At 35.0% G+C, this 22964-nt stretch overlaps 1 protein-coding gene across 1 annotated transcript; it reads right to left on the bottom strand.

The window, feature by feature from the left end:
* Positions 1-21791, bottom strand: LOC129748344 (protein farnesyltransferase/geranylgeranyltransferase type-1 subunit alpha). Its single transcript, XM_055742913.1, has 4 exons — positions 21673-21791; positions 21363-21568; positions 20945-21299; positions 1-642 (listed from the first exon to the last, which is right to left on the bottom strand). Exons 2-4 carry the CDS (start codon positions 21502-21504, stop codon positions 141-143), a joined length of 999 nt encoding a protein of 332 aa, XP_055598888.1. The 5' UTR covers positions 21505-21568; positions 21673-21791; the 3' UTR covers positions 1-140.
* Between the last annotated feature and the right edge of the window lie 1173 nt (positions 21792-22964).

Genomic DNA, 22964 nt, shown 5'->3' with positions numbered 1-22964 from the left:
AAGGCTTAAGGATTTATATTTTATGATTTTCAACTTATGCGAAACGTTTAGTAAAACGTATAGTGATTAAATGATTATCTATAAAAAAAATAGGGGTCCACAGTATTTAAGTGATTAGTTTCAAGCGAAGAATTTCCATTCTAAAGCCCATTTTGATCCGTGGTCTTCTCGACCTTTCGCTTAAACTCTTCCGCAATGAAACGCCAGTACTTGCACCGGATTTTGTCGTGTTGGTTGGCCATCGTTTCGCAAAGGTCCTGCACCTTGACTCGGTACTCGTCCGGATCCCAGCCAGCTTTGTACGCCTCGAAGTACTTCTCCGAGTACAGGTCGACCAGAAATGCCAACAGGTACGGCGACCGAATTCCACCGTCGTACAGGTTCTCGCAGAAATCGGTTACCTCCTGGAACTGACCCAGCCGTCCGTCACCATGCTGTAGCAGACCGCGCAAAAAGTTCCAGGGGCTCTCGTTATTCTTGATCAGCCGAACCCGGGTCATCACGTATTTAACTTCCCGCTCCAGTACCTCGGCCGTGAAGCCGGTGTGCTTCAGCACAAAGTAACGTTCGTTCCAGGCCGAATTGTTGCGCATGTCCTCCGAGATCAGCCGGTCCGTGTACTGCAGTTCGTCGTCGAAAAGGCTAGTTGGGAGGGAAAAATGTGTTGAAGGATTAGAAACCACGTTATTTCATATTATCCGAACAATTCTTCCCCTGAGCTTACTCATGATTTAAAACTAGAAATTAGTTTAACATAGAGTGTAAAAAAATGTATTCATTTAATGATGTCATAAATAAAATAACTCCAAATTAAGTGATTTTCGAAAGGTTCTGAAACAGTTGTCACTCACACGGACGTACTTGCAATAGGTGATGGAATCGCTGCCGAATTTGGGTGATGGTTTTGCATTAGTGCAAGTGGGATGCAGCTAAAATTTCACCCAACTTTTGACAGATCTTATGGGTTTTTTCTTAAGGAGTGAAAGAATAACTTTTCGATTCCATCGCCCATAGTGTCACAAAATCGGTGAGGCAGCCCAACATATCAAAGACTCCATTGAATCCTGAAAGATAAACTTCAGATCAAGGCTAACATGATCCAAGGGTTCAAGAAAAAGGCGATAACACAAAAACAAGAACGGATTAAAAGATCAAAGGCGTTGCTGACGATAGCCGCGAAAGGATGGTGGAAGAACATCGTGTTTACTGACGAGAAACTCTTCACCAAAAAGCTCGAGAAAACCAGAACGACATAAATAAAGGGTGTCAACGATGAAATTGCCACACTATGAAATTGCTCTAACTTTTTAACCGTTGGGTAGAATTTAATGAAAATTTGGGTGGACTTAGTTCATAGTGATTGTTTACATCCTGCAAGTTTTAAAGTCCTGTGATCAAAACTCGCGGAAATTGAGAGCGCATTCATCACGAGAACAAGGATCTTTCGCATCGTTCCATCGCTAAAACGTTGGGAATCGCGAATTCTACGGTGTTGCGCGTGATTAAGCAGTTCGAAGAACGTTTGACCACCGATCGGAAGCCCAGAAGTGAAGTTTCCGTACACCACCAAAAATCACAACTACGTAGTTGGGACCTTCAACCGAAACCCGAACGTCTCCGTTCGGGATGTGGATAAGAAGCTGCGCCTAAGCCGAAGTTTTGTCCAGACGGCCAAAACTAAGGCATGGCTTCGAACGTTCAAGGTGCAAAAGGCCCCTAATCGCGACGAGATGCAGAACAAGTCCGCCAAAACCAGGAAGTTGTACCTCAACATGCTGACGAAAGTTGAATGCTGCATCATGGACGACGAAACATATGTGAAGGCCGACTTCAAACAGATCCCCGGCAAACTGTTTTTCACGGCCAAGGATAAGTTCAGCGTTCCGGAGTATGTCCGCACTCAGAGGACGTCCAAATTTGCGAATAAATTCCGGGTTTGGCAAGCAGTCTGCACGTGGGGGAAGCGGAGTGCACCTTTCGTGATCCAGGACACGAAGAACGGACAGGTGTACATGAAACAGTGCCTCCAGAAGCGGCTGCATTCTCTCCTGAAGGCCCACAACGTCCCAGAAATCTTCTGGCTGGATTTGACCTTATGCCACTACTCCAAGGACGTGCTGAAGTGGTATGCGGATAATAAGGTCAATTTCGTGCCGAAATTGTTCAACCCTCCCAACACTGCGGAGCTCCGCCCCATCGAGACTGGGCGACCTAAGGTAGTGAAGACTGTCGAGGAACTGAAGAAAGTATGGGTTTCCATGCAAAAGAAACGGTTGATTCACAGGTTGTGCAGAATCTTATCAGTTTCGATAATAAGGGAACCAAATAGTAGAGGCATATTCAAGGATCGATCGAACCAAGCTAAAAATAGAGGCTCTTCAGACAGTAGAATTCCTTAAAATCTTTCGTCATGCGGAAAAGACCCAGGCTACTGGAGGCTTTGTCGACAATGTCTTTAAATCCAGCGGTTCGTCAAGGATCATCAAAAGATCTTTCACGTTTTAAACTCGAGAGTCCATCGAGAAATAGCAGCACGTCGTGGAAATAGATCAAGAACATTGCTATTCCTAGCTTAATTCCCTAGGGCACACCGGAGGAAGCTTAGAATTGACTGGAGAAACAGTCAACGTATGAACAATTTATTTACGTTTAGTTAAGTAACTGCTCTTTTGTCTCTCTCGCAGTTGTTCGATCAGTGCGGATGTGCGTTATATCAGTGCTGATCTAAGCATTTTGTATTCCTTGCCGAATCGAAGTTCGTGATCAAAGAGTGCTATTTCAAGCAGAATGTTGCTGGGTATTGGACACCGTAGGGGCTACAAGGCTTGTTGCGAGCACATTTTGACCACCGTGCGGGACAAGCAGAAAACAGAATGAGATGAGGGGAACAATACAAAAACATTGTAAAAAACAGCTGTTGGCGATGTTTATGTTCATGAACACTGAGATGTTTAGGTTGTTTTTTGAGAGAATGGCGAATGAATCATTTTGGAAATAGTTAGTTGGAAATAGGAAAGAAAGCGAAAAGAGCTAGTGCAAGAATTCCATTGTGACAGTAAAAATTGTGTCAGAGAGATGTGTAAAGAGTCAAAATTTGGTCAATATCAACTTGACGTATTTCTTTCAATTTTGCATTTAAGAAACCTGAACACCCCTCATTTTGAAGGTGTCTGTGTGTAGAATGTTGCTCCTATTTTGATTTTGGAATTCACTCTTCAGTTGTCAAAATGCCGTCCAAGGAAAAAGAGCAGCGTATCAAAATTTTGCTCGCGCATCGCGAAAATCCGAGCTACTCGCACGCAAAGCTGGCAAAATCGCTAAAAGTTGCGAAATCAACCGTTACAAATGTAATTAAAGTGTTTGGGGAACGTTTGTCGACAGCCAAGAAGTCTGGATCGTGGGGAAATCGATACCAGAAGCCGCTGAGACGACAAAGAGAGTTGCCGGTAGTTTCAAGCGAAACCCTAACCTCTCTCTCCGAGATGCCGCAAATAAGCTGGGTGTATCGTCTACAACCGTGCATCGAGCCAAAAAACGAGCCGGACTATCGACTTACAAGAAGGTAGTGACTTCAAATCGCGATAATCAACAACACGACGACCAAAGCGCGATCCCGGAGGCTGTACACGACTATGCTGACGAAGTTTGACTGCGTGGTAATGGACGACGAAACCTTCGTCAAAGCCGACTACAAGCAGCTTCCGGGATAGGAGTTTTATACGGCAAAAGGAAGGGGAAAGGTAGCAGATATTTTCAAGCACATGAAACTGTCAAAGTTCGCGATGAAATATCTGTTTTGGCAAGCCATTTGTGCCTGTGGCTTGAACAGGGTGGCCACAGAACCGGGAAAACCGGGAAAAAACCGGGAATCGAAAATTGAACCGGGAAAAAACCGGGAATTTGGACCCAAAACCGGGAAAATTGACAAAAGGTAACCAAAATTCAGTTTTGGTTCCAAGATCAGGAATTCAACCCAAAATTCAAAACTCAGAATTAGAATTGAAATTTCCAAGACTAAATTGATTAATTGAAAAAATGTGTAAGAAGAATATCATAAGTTTTTAAATTTATTAACTACAATATTCTCTCATCAATTACTCCTCTTAATTGGAAAAAAAAATCACAAATTTAACCGGAACCCAGAGTTTAAAACTTCTTCAAAGAACGAGATGAGAAATTAAAAAAGTCCTAAATTTTTTTCAAGTATCGCACATCATGGTTCATTGAAAAAATATCAATCATATAAAAACAAACGAATCAAAACTAAATTTATGTCGCAAATTTGAAAATTTCATAAAGATGCTAGTATTCTAATTTTCCGGTGATAATTCGAGAATTAAAAACAAAACAATCATGTCTTACGGCACGATGTTTTTTGTAGCTGAATAATAATAAATTTTAAATTGCTGAGTTGAAAATGAAACCATCTCCTATCAAACACACTGTTTGGATGAAAAACCATCATGGGGTTCAGATCTATTTTTGTTGTGCTTTCAAAGTTAACTAGTCATAATTTATCCAGAAAATTCCGATTTACACTTTTTAAAGCTAAAATATGTTGAAATTACTTTGAAAATTTGCGAAAATTGTGACAAAAATTGAAATAAAATGGTCATATGAATTTTTTGCAACGCAGTACAGAATTTTTTATGATTGGCGTGGTACTCCACTTAAAATATACATATTTGTGTTTCGAGTGAAGTAGTTAAACAAAATATCAAAATATTGCGATAAAATTGATTATATTTTCTTTTTTTTTTCGATGGCACAAGGCACAAAATTAACGTTTTTCCATTTGAAAAGGGTTTAAGAGGGTACATTTTAGAACATTTCTAAGATACTTAAATCGAATGTTTCGAATCAATTATCAACTTTTTCGAAGACCGCGAGTAGTTTAAACTTATGAGAAAACTGAAGCGTCCTTTAAGTTTATTTATCACAGTCTGGTAAAATATGAGAATTAAAAGATATATTTTTTTAATCAATTTTTTTAATCAAAATAAATCATATATTTTAACCAAACCTTAAAAAAAAATCGCCAAGTCCAACAAACTTGGTAATGAAATTTGAATCTTTGATACCAAATGTTCATAAATGTTCTTCAATGATGTCAAAAATGATTACATTTTTTCTATTGTTTGTTTAAAACGTGATGATTTTTTTTTCGAGTATTGTTTCTTTGAAACAAGAAATGCTTATATATTAATCATCTATCAAATGAAGGATAATAAATAGATTTCAAATCATTTTTTGTTTTTTTTTAATGAGGGTTGTCGGTTTATTAGTCGGTTTATTTTTTAAACAAAGGATTTATTTATTGCAATCTGCATTTTATAACTAAGCTTATAGTTACAAAAAATATTATGTACACTGTTAGGTCTCTTTGATTTTCAAAACCTTATTTGTCCCCTTTTCAACTTGGTTTTAGCATAAATCCTTAGAGTTAGCATTAGCTTAGCAAGCTAAGCTTAGCATGTTTTTGCAAAAACTTATAAGATTTATATCCCTGACACTGGGGTTGTTTCCAATTAAACACTTCAAAATATGTTATAGCTTTATCATTAACCGCAACAAATAACTGTAATTTAACCCCAATAAACTGACTCAAAATAAAAATATATGTTGAACAGTTAACTGTAACTTTTTCACTGAAATCAAATCCACATTTTTCTGCAACACAAAGCTAACACTCTACTGAATAAACCATAAAAATGTTGAGAACCTAAAAAAAAATATTTCATTTAGCAAAAAAAGATCTGTTCTTATTCATTTTAATTGTGTAAATAATGTATGAAATCACTTTTTTAAACTATAAATATATTTTTCAATTATTTTCAAAACTGAATCATGCTAAACATATATGCAGTATAGATTTAGAAATGTTTTTTTTTTAACTTTTATGACTGTTTCAAAAAATTACATTGTTTCATTTTAAATTTCTTTCAAAATTCGAAATTTCAGTTTTAAATCAAAATTTTATCTTGAACTTAAAATTTATGGTTTAGAACCTGGTTCTAAATGAACATGGTTCGTTTTTTTTAATAGTATAGGTAGCGTAGTTTAAATCAAATTTTAGTCCATTTAAACTGCAAAATTATGAATTACAATTTTACTATGCTATGGAAACCAGAAAAAAGTGGATTCACAATAATACATTTAAATATTCATTTCAAAATTGAAATTCCTCATTTTGAAATAAAAAAATACAATTAGTGAATCTGAATTGAATAAATGTTTTTAATTTTTCTTATCTCAAACATTGAAATGCTGATAAACAATCCCTAAAACTGTTAAATCAAAAAGATCCCGAATAGAAAAACATCGTGAAAAAACCATGAATTCCATTTTCACAGTACCATGGATTTTATGGTTGGGACTATGAATAACATCTTACACAAAACCTTGAATGCATTGTCAAATTCATCGTTTGCAACACTGATATTCATGGTTTTGGCAAAATTTACCATGAAAAAAGGGGGTTGTTAAGCAACTTAACAATGAAAAAATCAACATTTTTCCAAACATTTTAGAACACGAAATTATGAAGTTTATGGTCATTTAAGCTTCCAATTTCATTCCAAGAAACTATGAAGTAAATGGTTTTCCATTGAATTTTTATTGTTTCAACGATGATGAACTTCAATGTTTATTCATATTATTTACAATCCCCCGTTACCGTGAAATTTCATGGTTCATAGAATTTATTTTTATTTTCTTTTTGAAAGAATTATGTAAAAAAGAAAAAGCTATATTTATTTGCTTTTAAATTATTAATTTATTTTGAACATGTTTTGAAATATGCTTACATTTGTATATTATACACATAAGTACACTCACTTTATCACTAAATTTTTTATCCTCTGTTTCATCTACCTGCCGGCAGCCCGGTTAACTTCCTCCTGAGCAACCATATCTTGAGAGGCAACCTGTTTTAGTCTCAGGCCTTGTTGAGCGTTGAGCGAGTACACTATTCTCCAGAACTCCGGATCTCTTGAGCGGCGAACCTCCATTTTCTGGAAAGAAATTTTTCGATTACTATACTATTACTGCTATTTATGTTCATCAAAAATACTCACCACGACTACCAATGTATGGGCCATCGTCTTCCGTCCAAATTTCGGTTGTCAAATTTCCGCTTCAACCCAGAACTTGTCCAGATATTCTGTGGTTTAATCTGGAAAAAAAACGCATCCAAATCGTCCGGCAAAATGGCGCGCGTTGTATGAAAATTTGTATCTACACGAAAAATTTTAAATATGTAAAAGGAGTAAAAATTTACTAATGTTCGCATGGTTTGGATTTAAAATTTACCATGAAAAACTTTGTTACATTAAATATTACATGCTATTCATGATCTTAAGCGGTTCATAAATACTGAGATTTTACGTTGAAATTAATTGTTAAATTGAATATCAATGTTCGGTCATATTATTTTTATGATCTTTGCTATTCGGGATGTGACGCGTTGTCCATATTTTTTTATAACGTTAAAAATCAGAATTCAAAATAGAGATCATGATTCCCATGTTCTACATTCAGAACTGAGAAACGATGCAAAAACATTGTTTGGTGATTAGTTTCTCATTAGTTATTTATTTCAACAAGTTGCAAAAATTGATTTCTTCAGCAAGAGTTGTAAATTTTTCTAACGGGGCTTGCCGAGTTGAATAATTACGTCGAGTGCTGAAAATGTCGAATCTTTTCCCGAGTGGCATACACAGTTTATGCTAATTTAGAAAATTTCTTTGGAAGAATATTGATTGACCTAAAAGAATTGTATCCTTATAAATAACCACATGTGACCGACCATGCAAAACAGTAAATTTCTGATCAAGTAGATCGTGGACTGCAGGCAAAAATAAGGTTATGATCATTTAGTTTCAAACGTGTGTATTTTAAAAACTATTCATTTGATCGAAAAACTTTCTATGGAGAAAAAAAGGTGTTATTATGACATTTAATGTAAAAATATATAAAAAAAATTATCAATGATTTCAAGAAATACTCTAACTTTTTCATAAAATCTCTTTTTTTATCTTTGCACACTTTTTTCAGTCATGTATCGATTTATTTTTTTACCACAGAAGTAAAACCTTTGCAAAATCATAATATTTATCACTAACTCACCTGGAAAAAAACAATTAGAATCTGGTTGGAACCTTTTCATGAGTAGGCATCTCGAAGAATTTGATTTCTTAAATCCGGTTTTAACATTAATTTCGATGTCCATCAGAACAAATCTGTCATATTGCGTAAAAACCGGATGCACAGATTGCGATCTTTGGAACTGATCATTATAAGTTATTTACTTGGTGTCTACTATTCAGGCAACACTTTTTGCTTGCCGGAAATGGATTCTTTGCATTATTTAAGGAGTCTGCATTCAGTTATTCCCAATAACCATATACTTTTAACGACATTTAAGATCAAGGGTTGCACTCCGATGGTTGGTTTGAACTTCGTGTGGATCCTAGAGTGGCTCTTTATACTTCTTAACCATTTGGTCCGAAAAAAAAAAAAATCAGAAAAAATCAACAATTCATGAGCTTTCAAGTCAACAATGAAGAAATTTCGAGGCGCAAAATGCGTAAAACGAGCAAATTTGTGCAAAATAATTTTTACCATATCTTTTTGCATCGTAAATATCTTAAACACACGTTAACTGAAAATTCTATCAAAAATAGGCAAGATAATTCTTTTCATAACCAACATAACGATACTAATGTTTTGTATATCCGAGCTCTATTAACGAAGCTATCATCGAAATAAAGTGCCCGAATACTAAATGATCATAGCCTTAGTAGGTATTGATAATTATCGCTTTTCAATACAGTTTTCAGTGTCTGAAAGTTAACTATCTTAATACTCAATTGCATAAAAAAAACAATTATAATTTTTTTTCTTTCAATTATTGACCTTCTCAATATAAAAAATCTTCACTGAATACTAAAGAAAATCTTTTTAAAACTTGGTTGAAAACAGAAGACAGGTTTTTCGAAGAATGGTAGGGTCAACTGAGGTTATTATGAACAAAGATTATTCTTTTTTGGTCTTCTATCGGTTCATAATTACCCAGGTGAACATGGGGTAGATAGTAATGAACACTGTTAAGATTCTTACTACGTAATAATTTTTAGTGTTGGCAATATTTCTAGATGAATCTGAAACCATGCGTCTTAATAGGATTTATTAAAAAACCTATAACGATTTTGTGTATGATTTTTTTTTATCATTTTAAGAAAATGTGATGAAAACCTTAAAAAAAATCGAGTTCGTCTAAGTGTTCAATGATTCGAGTGTTATGAAATAACTAAATCAATGAAATATGTTGAAATTTTTTCGATATTCCCACAAAAAAGAACAATAAAAGTCTGGAAAACCTTGATTTTTTGACCGGGAAAACCGGGAAAAAACCGGGAATTTGAAAATGGAAATGTTGTGGCCACCCTGCTTGAAAAGCAGCATTTTCATAGCTTCCGGGACTGTCAACCAAGAAATTTACGTGAAAGAGTGTTTGAATAAACGTCTGCTGCCTTTCCTGAAGAAACACGGTTGTTCCGCTCTGTTTTGGTCGGATTTGGCATCTTGCCATTACGGTAAAAAGGCCATGGAGTGATACGCCGCCAACAACGTGTAGGTGGTTCCCAAGGACAAGAACCCTTTCAAAACGCCAGAGCTCCGCCCAATTGAGAAATACTGGGCTATTGTCAAGCGTAACCTAAAGAAAACTGCTAAGGACGAGCAGCAGTTCAAAGCAAACTGGCTTTCTGCGGCGAAGAAGGTGGACAAGATGGCTGTACAAAATCTGATGGCAGGGATTAAGCGTAAGGCCCGGCAATTCGGATTTGGAAAAGCGGAAGCCTAACTGAATATTTTTCCTGAATTTTATACTAATTAAACTTGAAAAAAAAAAAAAATAATTTGATTTTTTAAATAAATGATTTCACCGATTTACACGCGTTTTCCCTTGACCGTATCACCCTTTAGTCGGCAGATCATCTGCGGCGGTGGAAGAGATCTACCGCAAACTGAAGCGCGAAGCAGAAAGGATTGGGTTGATGGTTAATACGTCCAAGACGGAGTACATGCTGGCCTGCGGACCCGAGACCGACCGAACCCACTTGTCCAGCAATAACAAGATAGTCGAAGACTTTGTCTATCTCGACTCACTGGTGAAGGCAGACAATGACACCAGCCGTGAGATACGGCGGCGAATTATCAGCAGAAGTCGTGCCTACTATGGACTCCACAAGCAACTGCGGTCGAGAAGACTTAGCCCTCCCACGAAGTGTAACCTGTCTATGACGCTCATTAGACCGGTTGTTCTCTACGGCCACGAGACATGGATATTGTTCGAGGAGGACCTGCACACACTGGGAGTATTCGAGCGACTAGTGTTAAGAACCATCTTTGGCGGCGTGCAGGAGAACGGAGAGTGGAGGCGAAGGATGAACCACGAACTCGCCCGACTCTTCGGCGAACCCAGTATCCAGAAGGTGGTTAAGGCTGGCCGGAACATGTTGCGAGAATGCCGGACGACTGTCCTGCAAAACAGGTGTTCGCTACGAATCCGGTAGGAATAAGACGAGCGGGGGCGCAACGAGCGAGGTAGTTATACCAAGTGGAGCGTGATCTGGCGAACGTGGGGTGTCCGAGAAATTGGAGAACGGTTGCCATGGACCCGAGTGAATTTTAGGAATTATGTTCGTCAAATTATGTCGTGAGACGGAATACTATGTAAATAAATAAGACCCCTAAAATTCCGAATAAAATCCCGACTATGAGCTCTCCAATAAACATCACCAAAAAAGTGATTGTCGCAAAAAAGGAAAAACAAATTCCTCCTGGATTCCGCGCGACCTTTTCTCCACATAATAAAAAAAACAGCAGCTGGGACTTCAAAGGCTCCCGTTACTAATGCGGTTTTGTCAGAATCAATTCAACAACCGGGACTTTTTAAGTTTTCTGACAGACTTAATGGAATTTACTCGTTTTTCAACGTATCTGAATCCGTAAGAAAAGGGCTGGTAGCGGTTTGACAATGAAAAAGTAGTGACTTTAGTGACCAAAATTTGAAAAAAAAGTGACCAAATAGTGACTTTGAGGACCGAAAAAAGTGACCAAATTGTGACTATGTAGAACGAAAAAAGTAACCTTAAAGTACAAAAAATTTGACCAAATCAGGCCCGTGCGAAGGACCCGTCCATGCCCCCCCCATGGGGGGTTTTCGAAATTCAAATTTAGATAAAAATAATAACAATACCAAAAATAAAAAATTAAAAAGGAAAGGGTTACACTTACTTACTTACACTGTCACTCATGTTCAACACAAAAAAAAATGACTGATAAACAAAATTTTGGAAACATATAACAATGAATGTTTCAAATTTTCAAGAAAGTAAGGAATAAATTAGTTTCAAAATAATTTCTTAGCAAATTTAAAATTTAAAAAAATCTGAATTCTAAAATAAATGTCCAATCTTGTACAAAACTTACCATGAATAGATGTTAGGAAAATGATAATAACACTAGTTTACAGCATTTTTGAACTCAGTTAACTGAAGGTCATTTCCAATGTAAAATCAGGCGCTGAATCCGAAAATGAAGTTCAAGAAAATCTCAGTAGAACCGTTTTTGAGTTATGCTCCAAATATGAAATTTCGGAAAAATTAAAAAAGTTCTTGTACTTAGATTAAAATATCTCGGACGGCATAACAGTAATTTGAAATCTCTCTTTAGCATATTGAAGGTGAATAAATTTTCTATCGATCATCTGAACACTGTTTTTGCGTTTGATCAACAGTATTGTTGATATTAGTGACTTTATGAGGAAAAAAATTATAAAAAACGCATTTTTTTAGAGAAAATTTTGTTTCAACGAAAGAGTTAGACTCGATGGTAGCATTTAAAAAATCTGATTTTCTTTTGCGCTCAAATGTCAGTTTAAAACAAAGATTTCAAGAGGTTATTTATCAAAATCGGTTGAAAATTGAAGAAGTTATGGCTACTTTACCATAATAGTATTTTTTGTAGTTTTTCATAATTTAACGAACCGCAGTACACTTATCATAATGTAGGAAGAATGAAACATGACAAATCTCACTCGCTCCAAGTCAAAATTATTTATTAGCTTACCAGAAGGTCTCATGCCAAGTTTCAGGAAGATCTAACCATAGGGAGGGGTTGCTTGAGTCTCAAACGTGAATAAAATTTTGAGGTATTTTGCCCGGAAGGAACGAAAAATACTGGTTTTTCGTCAATAACTTTTTTCATCACTATCTGATTGTTTTTTTATGGTTGGTTTTCTTAAAGCCTGAATTGAGACAAATATTTCACTCGAAGACTGTAACTCGATTGGATTTGAAACAGAAAAGTTATTGCGGTTCAAAGATTGTATTTTTGCCGAAAATTGTCGTATAAAACGCAATGCTTAAAAAGTACTCATTGCGTGTTGGACAAAATTTGCGGCCTTTGAACCGCAATAACTTTTCTGTTTCAAATCCAATCGAGTTGCAGTCTTCAGGTGAAATATTTGTCTCAACTTAGGCTTTAAGAAAATCAACCATAAAAAAACAATCAGATAGTGATGAAAAAAGTTATTGATGAAAAACCAGTATTTTTGGTTCCTTCCGGGTAAAATACCTCAAAATTTTACTCACGTTTGAGACTCAAGCAACCCCTCCCTATGGTCAGATCTTCCTGAAACTTGGCATGTAACCTTTTGGTAAGCTAATAAATAATTTTGACTTGGAGCGAGTGAGATTTGTCATGTTTCATTCTTCCTATACTATGATAAGTGTACTGCGGTTCGTTAAATTATTAAAAACTGCAAAAATTACAGTTATGGTAAAGTAGCCATAACTTTTTCAATTTTCAACCGATTTTGATAAATAACCACTTGAAATCTTTGTTTTAAACTGACATTTAAGCGCAAAAGAAAATCATATTTTTTAAATGCTACCATCGAGTTTAAAACTTTCGTTGAAACAAAATTTTCTCTAAATAAATGCGTTTTTTATAATTTTCTTCCTCATAAAGTCAGTAATATCAACAATACTGTTGGTCAAACGCAAAAACAGTGTTCAGATGATCGATAGAAAATTTATTCACTTTCAATATGATAAAGAGAGATTTCAAATTACTGTTATGCCATCCGAGATATTTTAATCTAAGTACAAGAACTTTTTTAATTTTTCCGAAATTTCATATTTGGAGCATAACTCAAAAACGGTTCTACTGAGATTTTTTTGAATTTCATTTTCGGATTCAGCGCCCGATTTAACATTAAAAATGTTGGTCAGTTAATCAAGTTCACGATTTTTTTTAAAATTTTGTAAACTAGTGTAATTGTTCATTTTTATTCATCTAAATTTGGAATTCTTTTCCTCAATTCAACTGTAAGTTTAGTGAAAAATTCCGCTGTTATTTTTTAATTTGAACAAAAAATATTTAACCACGATTTAAAATGTGAATTACCGATTACTGAATAAGAAATGAATTTTGTACAGAATTTTTTCAATGTTCGATGGTTTAATTTAATTTGATAAAAAGAAGAATATATTTATAATTATTTTAAAAGTGCCAGTTATATAAGCCAGACATAAAACTTTCAATAAAGTAAAATCCTCCAGTTATAAAAATTTTATTTTTGAAGCTTAAATAATAACTTCATGTTTGTGTGGGGCATAAACGGATGAACGCATACAACAGCACATTCTCTCTAAGTGAACTAGTGTGTCCTCCTCAGTTAGGACTCGGCAGTCGATCAGGTAAGCCGCGTATTGGCGTGGCGACTCAGGATAATAAGGTGGGTGATTTCCAGTGGATATTTAGGCCTACACATTTGGCGACCGACAGGCGGCATAAGGCAATTGAATATTTCGTCATGGTTTCGCGCTGTAGATGTGCAGAACCTGTTTCGGAAATCACCCATCAAAAACAGAAACAGTTGGTAGGTGAACAGTGTTGCCAAAAAGAAATATTAGTTGTATCATTGTGAAAAAAACGAGTAATGTGATGCAGTGTTGCTAAACAGTTATTCTAAGAGGAAAAAAACATAATTGAAATATTAAATACGAAGAAAGTGTATAAGTGATGCAAAATTTAAAAATTATAAAATTTTAAAAACTGTAATTTTTTTTCGAAAAAAAGTGAAATGGATTGCGTATTGCGAGGACCGCAATAATAAATAAAAAGTGTGTTGGGAGGCCCACTTTCAAACAAAGAATCAATCAGCGTGTCGGGAGGACAGCTGAGATCAGATTGCGTGTTGGGAGGACCGCAAAAGTAAAGTGTGTTGGGAGGACCACTTTAAAACAAAGAATTTATCAGCGTGTCGGGAGGACAGCTGAGATCAGATTGCGTGTTGGGAGGATCGCAAGAGTAATTAAAAGTGTGTTGGGAGGACCACTTTGGTACAATGAATCAATCAGCGTGTCGGGAGGACAGCTGAGAAGAGATTGCGTGTTGGGAGGACCGCAAGAATAAATAAAAAAAAAAAGATAATCGATAAATTTACTTTTTTGTCGGGAGGACAATTTTGATCAGATTGCGTGTTGCGAGGACCGCAAAAGTAAAGAAAGTGTAATAGGAGAACCACTTTGATACAAAGAATAGATCAGCGTGTCGGGACCACAGCTGAGAAGAGATTGCGTGCTAGGAAGACCGCAAGAATTTAAATAAAAGTAAGTCGGTTCAATTACTTTGAAACAAAAGAAAGAATAACGTGTCGGGAGAAAAACGAAGATAAAATTGCATTTAAAATCAAAGCTGATTTCGTGATACTCAAAAAGTGTTTTACTTCAAAACAAAACAAAAATTACATAGTGTTTCTGAGGACAGATGAAAAAAGAATTCATTGTTGAGATTGTCGCAAAATTTAAATTGAAAAAAATGGTTTTAAATGAAAAAGAAAAATAGAACAACATTTCGAGAAGTCAGAATGTAAAATTCGCGTCACAATAATTTTGAGTTGTGATGAAATGATCAAAGGTTGCGCATTGGAAAAATCCCAGAATTAAGGTAATTTAAAAGCAAGTTACAATGATTACCAATCACAGTAAATGTGTTGAGAGGATATTCTTACCATGTCTTATGATACAGTGAATCAAGAGGTTTTAATACTTCAAAGGGAGTTAGAATAAGCTTATTTTAAAAAGAGTCTTAGGAATAACAGTTTGATTGATTATTGTATTGGAAAAAAGCACGCATAATGGAGCGACTATCGAAATGAAAGAATTTCTTTTCATCGATAACTCAACAGAGAAAAAAACTTTCACTCCAATTGACTAAATATGTGATAAATGCGATTAATTTCAAGATAGGAATCATCTTTCACAAAGTGAGTTGAAATAACAAGTAGAGTGTGTTAAAAGAACACTTGATGAATATGAATCGAAAACAAGAAATATTTCTTAGGAGCAGCTATTTTAATTGTTCCTGAAGTGTTCATATTGAATTTCAGAAACGGATAAATTTTGTAAAATAGAGCGAAATGTTTGTTGTTCTGGGAAGTGAATCAAAACATCAGTTAAGTTGAAGAATGGAAGTTTTTGTTCATGAACTCTCCTAGTATAACGATTCATATTTTTCATGGAGCAGAAAATCTGGTAAAAAAAACGAATACAGCAAAACATAGCAATTGTTTAGGAAAAAAATCAAAAAGAAATAAAAATGCAATGATTTAAAGGGAGATCGAATCACACATGAAAAACGAATTTATTCAAATATGATTGGCAAATACATAATAGCGAACGTATCATCGTAATAACTAGCACACACAACAAGTGATCCCCACACCCTTCGGGTTTTTTTTTAAAGTTCGAAATAACTTTTTCGGAAAAAATTCAAATTTAAGATGTATTAAAATATAGCAACCCTGGTGCAATATCCTCATGTCTTTCATGTGTTTGTTAGCATAAATTCAGTGATGATACTGTGGTGTGCGAGTGCAAAAGCTGCGATTAATAAAAAATACGAGAGAGCTGAAACGCGATTCGCCCATGTTTCAACTGCCAATTAACCGTGAGCATGTATTCGTATATTCCGGATAACAGCATCCCGTTTGCGTACATTGAAACATTGTATGAAATGCTGGAGAGGGAATGTGGTCCAGCCGCCCGACAAATAACCAGCAAGGGCGCTCATTACCACATCTAAATCTGTATTTGTGGGAACAACAACGTTGGCGTCTGCCAGTGCTCAGTGGTGGGAGAAAATGACGTCAAAGAGAGAAAACGACATTTGGCGAGAAGACGGCGTCGCTCAAGCAATCCTTGAGTAACAAAAAGATGTCGCGAATGCCCAGAACAAACAGCGTCAGCAGACGTGGCGCGTAGAATCTTCCAAGCATTTTTTTGTGTGTATACATTCAGGCGTTTTGATGTGCATGTCTATCAACAGGCGCATTCTAGTAACTGAAGTGAATTTTACGGTATACATGTCTTTTGCGGAGTTAAAATCATTGAAACCTCTCAATTTTTCAAACATATTAAACGAGATAGTTCATTTCATGCGTTTCGTGGGCGAAGTGCCAGATTTCTAGCCTCGGAGTTTGAGAATAGGTAGCTGGAAAAAAATAGAATTTGTGCAGAACAAAGAGAAAAATTACCTAAATATTTCTACAAACCAGAATCATTTCTTACCCAACATTATGATTTCTTTGTTGGTTTAATATCAAAAACTAATTCTATTTTTAAAGAAAAATTATCCCCTAATTTAAATAATAAGTATTTGAAAAAGATGAAAAGCAATTTCAAATAAGGTTATAATATGCACAAAATACAAAATAGTAAGTACATAAAATCGAGCATATATGGTAAGACAAAATGGAGTTTTAACTGTATTGCTTACACTAAAGTTCAATGAAACAGGAATGGACGTTTTGAGTTAAAAAAAACATCGCTTGAGAAATAGAAGGCGTTGTTTCTGGAATGGAATATACATTACTTTAGCATTTGAATGGAGATAAAATTCATAATTGTAATAATACTATTTTTTTCAATAAAATTGTTTTTTTCCTGAGAAGAAGAGAGATGTGTGGGGCATAAACGGATGAACGCATACAACAGCACATTCTCTCTAAGTGAACTAGTGTGTCCTCCTCAGTTAGGACTCGGCAGTCGATCAGGTAAGCCGCGTATTGGCGTGGCGACTCAGGATAATAAGGTGGGTGATTTCCAGTGGATATTTAGGCCTACACAATGTTCAACTACACTGACAAAGAAATGTTAGAAAATGAGTAATTACGTGAATGATAAAAACTGATGAAAAATTCAAAATAATGAGTTCAAAACTTTTGTTATTAATATTGAAAGCACAAATCAAATACAAAGTTAGTTAACACTGCGTATTATAATTTATTTTTAAAGTTGCTACTAAGAATAATTTTTCAAACTTTTTAGATTAGTTTAAAAATCATGATCAAATTTAAAAGTCCTGAAAGAACAGAAGGTTGAAATTATGTTTTATTATTAAAAATTTGGAGTTAAAGGCTTATGGTTTTTTTTTTATAAATTACTTTATTTGAAACGGCTCATACCTTTGAGTTTTAAGGAGCCAAACTCGTTTTTGTGTTTATAACAATTGATTACTTAGGTCTAGCACTTTTTGTTTCAAGAGGAGAAAAAGATAGAAAGGGAAATAGGAAATTGAAAAGAATTATAGACGGAGATCGATAGCTTTTAGAAAAAGATAAATTTCGAACATGTAGTCCAAATCTAGCACAGCTAACACATCCCTCACTGGAACATAGGGTGGTTTTCCTCGGGCCCGAAGGGAGTCTATCAAATTCGTTCTAGCGACAAGATGGACCTCGCACGACCAAACAATATGCTCGATGTCGTGGTAACCTTGGCCACAGCCACACAAATTGCTGCCAGCAATATTTAAACGATAGAGTACCGCATCCATGGAATAATGATTGGACATGAGACGGGAGAATATACGAATAAAATCCCGACTCAGGTCCAATCTATTAAACCAGGGTTTGAGGCTTACCTTTGGAATAATCGAGTGGAGCCACCGACCCATATCATCCTCTTTCCATTTGCGCTGCCAGTTGACAACAGAGTTCCTTCGTGCCAAGAAGTAAAATTCGTCGAAGACGATTTCACGGTGATACGTGTCGCCTTCTGTCGCCCCCACTTTTGCCAGAGAGTCTGCCCTCTCATTACCCATTATCGAGCAATGTGAGGGGACCCAAACAAAGGTGATGGCAAAGCAACGTTTTGATAAAGCACTCAGAATATCTCGTATCTTCCCGAGGAAATACGGCGAGTGCTTTCCCGATCTTATTGAACGGATTGCTTCAACAGAACTAAGACTGTCCGTTACAATATAGTAGTGTTCTGTTGGCCGTGATGCGACGCTTTCCAACGCCCAAAAATGGCTGCTAACTCTGCAATGTATACAGAACATAAAGGCTTATGGTTGAAGAACACGAAAATTCAGAATTTTAAAAACAAGGAAACAATTGTTAAAAATATGTCTTAAAAATTTAAAAAGTTTGATTAAAAAAAATCCGGCAAGTTGATAAGAAAATTGAAAAAAAAAACTGTACAATAAAATTCGGTAAATTTATTTGAAAATTGAAAAAACAATATGGAAATAAAAAAGATTAGTTTTTAAAAGCATTTCAGGAAAAGTTTTTTCAAAAAACATGTTTCACTATTTAGTATCCCTATACTTACCCAATTGTACATAAATAATTATAAGCGTGAATCATCTCGAGAGAGAACTCGAACGAGAAGGAAAAGAATAAACGATCATTGAAGATCAGTCTAAGTCTAGCCATCAGTCAAGGTGGAGGCGAACAAACTTAAGAGTTTTATTCCTAGCAAGTGTCGGAAACCCCTAATAGTTTAAAAGTATTTTTACCAGTTCATATTAATAATTTTCCTAAAAGTAATTAAAGTGAATACACAATACACTATAACCATTTTGATGCTTATTTTTTTAAATGATTGATTTGGTAAATAGTGTCCTAAACTAGAAATTTTGTCAAATTCGGCCGAAGACACATGGAGTTTTGTTGATAAAGAGTTTATTAATTTTTTTTTCTTTATTAGGCAATTCCCTTTATACAAAGTTTTTATTTGCTGATGGTCTATATAGTAATTTTATTTTTTAAATCTAAATTTGGGTTTATTTGGATTGGGGAACGGGAAAGGGTTAGGTTTGGGCTTCCTATCATGAGAGACAGTGGTTGATTTACACTGATTCACATAAGTGAAGATAAGGGGTTTTCTGATATTGCACTGATTACTATTAACTTCCATTTCTGGATCGGAGGTAGAGCAGTTAGTGTGCTGTGGATCATTCCGTTTCTTCAGTGAGAGTTTATTACTAGTAAAATCAAGCATTGATAGATAACTGATTATGGAAAAAGTCCTTACAAGTATTTTTAACATCACAGCAGAAAGTGTAAAAGAAATTGATTCTATTTAAAGCTCATCAATTCATATAAAACTTTTATTTTTGAATAATATAAATAATAATAATATAAATATATTGTTGATTTGAGCTTTTGTAAAAAAAAGTGCAGAAACTTCTCTAAAGATTTTTACTTATTTTCAAAAGTCATTTCAATAACAAGAGCTGATAGAAATATTGCATACATATTTAGATTCGGGGAACCCAGATTAGTTGAAATTACCGTTAAAATTCATTGCACCTAAGAAAAATGTAAATTTCGTGGTCTTGTGTAAATTCTTAAAACCCTTTTTTTAAGTATTTAGAAGAACAAAAAACACGAAATAAAATTGAGTATGAAATTTTTTTTTGAAATAATATTTCATATCAACATAACATTTATTATGACATAAAAGATTTTTTTAATAAAAAAAAATGGTTCGTTTCAGTCTCAATCTTAGTTACACTTCTTAATAAAAACCCATTCTAAAGACGAGATAGGGTTTTTGTATATCAAGTTTTGAGTTCCAATACAAAAGGTTGATTGAACTAAAAAATAAAATCTACAATCAAAGTTAGTTTCAATTCATGAACGTCAAATAATGTCGATGATCGAAATGTCTCAAGCCAAGGGAGATTCATGCTGAAATTCCGCCGGAGGCGAAAAAAATCCTGACTGACTGATCAAGTAATTTACCGTTACTACCGTCAATATTAACACGCGCAATTCAAATTACTCTTTCATTGGTTTATTTTCGGTGAAAAAAGTGACTTTTGGTGATAAAAGTGACTATTTTTCGGAAAATAGTGACTTTAGTGACCAAATGATGAAAAAAGTGACTTTTTAGTGACTGACCCAAAAAAAGTGACCAAGTCACTAAAAAGTGACTCGCTACCAGCCCTGTAAGAAGCTAACTTTTATAGCAAAATTATACCAAATTTTGCTATCATGCCTTGAAAGTAAAATGAGGTATCATTTTGCCCGAATATAGATGGTACAATGCCAAAATTTGGGTCTCACTTTTCATATACCAATTATACCATAATTATACCAACTGTAGGTTTCATTGAAACCTTAATGATGCCTCGTTTAGCCAACGTTTCAAAACGGGGTTTGAGGGCATAATGATGCCTTTTATAGGTATTGATTGCTACAAAAATTTGGCATCGTTGTACATTTTAAATTTCTTTTAAAAAAAAAGGATGGTTAAACGAGGTATCAGTATACTTTTTAGTAAAACCAAAATTTGGCACCTTATATATCCGCTCTGTAAGACCAGGAAAGTTCACGCCGTACTTCCTCAAAAAGATACGAGATATATTGACTACATTATCTAGACGTTGCTTTTCCATTACCTTTGTCTGGTTCATTGAGATGCGGCACCACTCAAGGTGTAGAATTGCTGGGAGACGCTGTGAACGGCACAATGGAAGTGCCAGCAGAAGTCTGAGCGATTTTTGAAGAAAACTCGAATTCTCTCGAATAAGATTCCGGAAAACTACCATTCTAGATACTACAAGCCCCACAACTCACCTGTAAGTTTTAATGGCCCACTGCCGGTGCTGCCAGGCGTGATAATTCTTGGCGTCCATGTTCAGAATGTTTTCCGTCAGTTCCAGCTCCTTGGACGGGTCATTCAGCCACTCCACGATCACCCGTCGATGGTGCCAAACCTGATAGTTCTTAGGATTATCCTCGATCACCCCCTCAATGTAGTCAAGCTCATCGTAAAGGTTGCAGTTCAAGGCCTTCAGAATGTCGCGTCGATACTGCCAAACCGTGTAGTTCGCAGCATTCAACCGGGCGGCATCCTTGGTCAACTCAAGGGCTCGCTCGGACTTCTCCTGTTTGGAAATGACCGCTCGCAGATATCCGTACACATCGTTGACTGAAAAAAAAAATTTTTTTTGAATGAGTCAGAACTTTAATCCACCGAAATAACAATACTTACACTTCTCACTGTACTGGATCATGACCACCGGATTGTCGCCATCATCCTGTTTCAGGGGTTCCAGGTCGGACCACTCCGGACGGTCCGCGTAAAGGGTCCAATCGTCCGGGAACTCCTCATCGGAACTGGCTCCGTCACCCATGATGATTGTTCGAGCACTGAACTAATGGATGGATGAGCTAAATTACGGATCACAGATATTGCACCTGCAGAGTGATAACCGTGATGATAATGATAATTTAAATAATTTGTTTGCTGAGGGCTACCTGACAAGGTTATCAGGTTGTAAAAAAATTACAGAAATACTAACCCTGCCGCCGGTATTTGTGCGAGATTATTTAAATTGCGAGAAACAGCAGCACAAATTACGGCAGAAAAAGGATAAAAACATTCAGTTTTGAAACCAACCTGCTGACATTTGTTGTTGTTGGTTACGCACACATTCAAAGAAATTGAGAGGTGATAGAAAAAATGTCGAATAAGTTTTAGGTCAACTGATTTTAAAGTAAAAGTCATGAGGGGCCGTTCAAATATTATAATGCGCATAAATAAAGCTCAAAAGTTTTGGGAACGAAAATCAAAATTCCAGTTTATTACAGAAAAATATAACCTTTCAAAAATAACAAATATTACAGAGACTAGAATTTGTTTTTCAAGTAAAATTTGAAAAAAAAAAACAATGTAAAAATTAAAAAAAGTTACAAAAATAAAAAAAATTTACAAAATAAAAATGATAAAAATAAAAACTGAGAGCTTGTGATATAGCTCAGTTGGCAAGTCAGATGCTTTCTGATCCATAATTTTGGTAATTTTTGTCACTTATAACAATTTTAATTCTTTTCATTTTGCTCTTTTTGTGATTTTTTGTCATTTTTTAATTTTTGTCATTTTTGTCATTTTTGTCATTTTTATCATTTTTGTCATTTTCATCAGTTTTGTCATTTTTGTCATTTTTGCCATTTTTGTCATTTTTGCCATTTTTGTCGTTTTTGTCATTTTTTTCATTTTTGTCACTTTGTCATTTATATCATTTTTTTTCATTTCAGTCATTTTTGTCGTTTTTGTCATTTTTGTCATTTTTGTAATTTTTGACTATTTAGTCTATTTTGTCATTTTTGTCATTTTTGTCATATTTTTCATTTTCGTCATATTTGTCATTTTTGTCATTTTTGTCATTTTTGCCATTTTTGTCATTTTTGTTATTTTTGTCATTTTTGTCGTTTTTTTTGGTTTTTGTCATTTTTGTAATTTTTTGTTTTTTTTGGTTTTTGTAATTTTTGTCATTTTTGTCATTTTTGTCATTTTTGTCATTTTTGTCATTTTTGTGGTTTTTGTGGTTTTTGTAATTTTCGTCATTTTCGTCATTTTTGTCATTTTGGTCATTTTGGTCATTTTGGTCATTTTTGTCATTTTTGTCATTTTTGTCACTTTTGTCATTTTTGTCATTTTTGTCATTTTTGTCATTTTTGTCATTTTTGTCATTTTTGTCATTTTTGTCATTTTTGTCATTTTTGTCATTTTTGTGTCATTTTTGTGTCATTTTTGTGACATTTTTGTGTCATTTTTGTCCTTTTTGTCTTTATTGTCATTTTTGACATTTTT

This window comes from Uranotaenia lowii, chromosome 2 (genome assembly GCF_029784155.1).
Source record: "Uranotaenia lowii strain MFRU-FL chromosome 2, ASM2978415v1, whole genome shotgun sequence".
Lineage (NCBI taxonomy): Eukaryota > Metazoa > Arthropoda > Insecta > Diptera > Culicidae > Uranotaenia > Uranotaenia lowii.
This window is presented reverse-complemented; position numbering and strand designations above follow the sequence as displayed.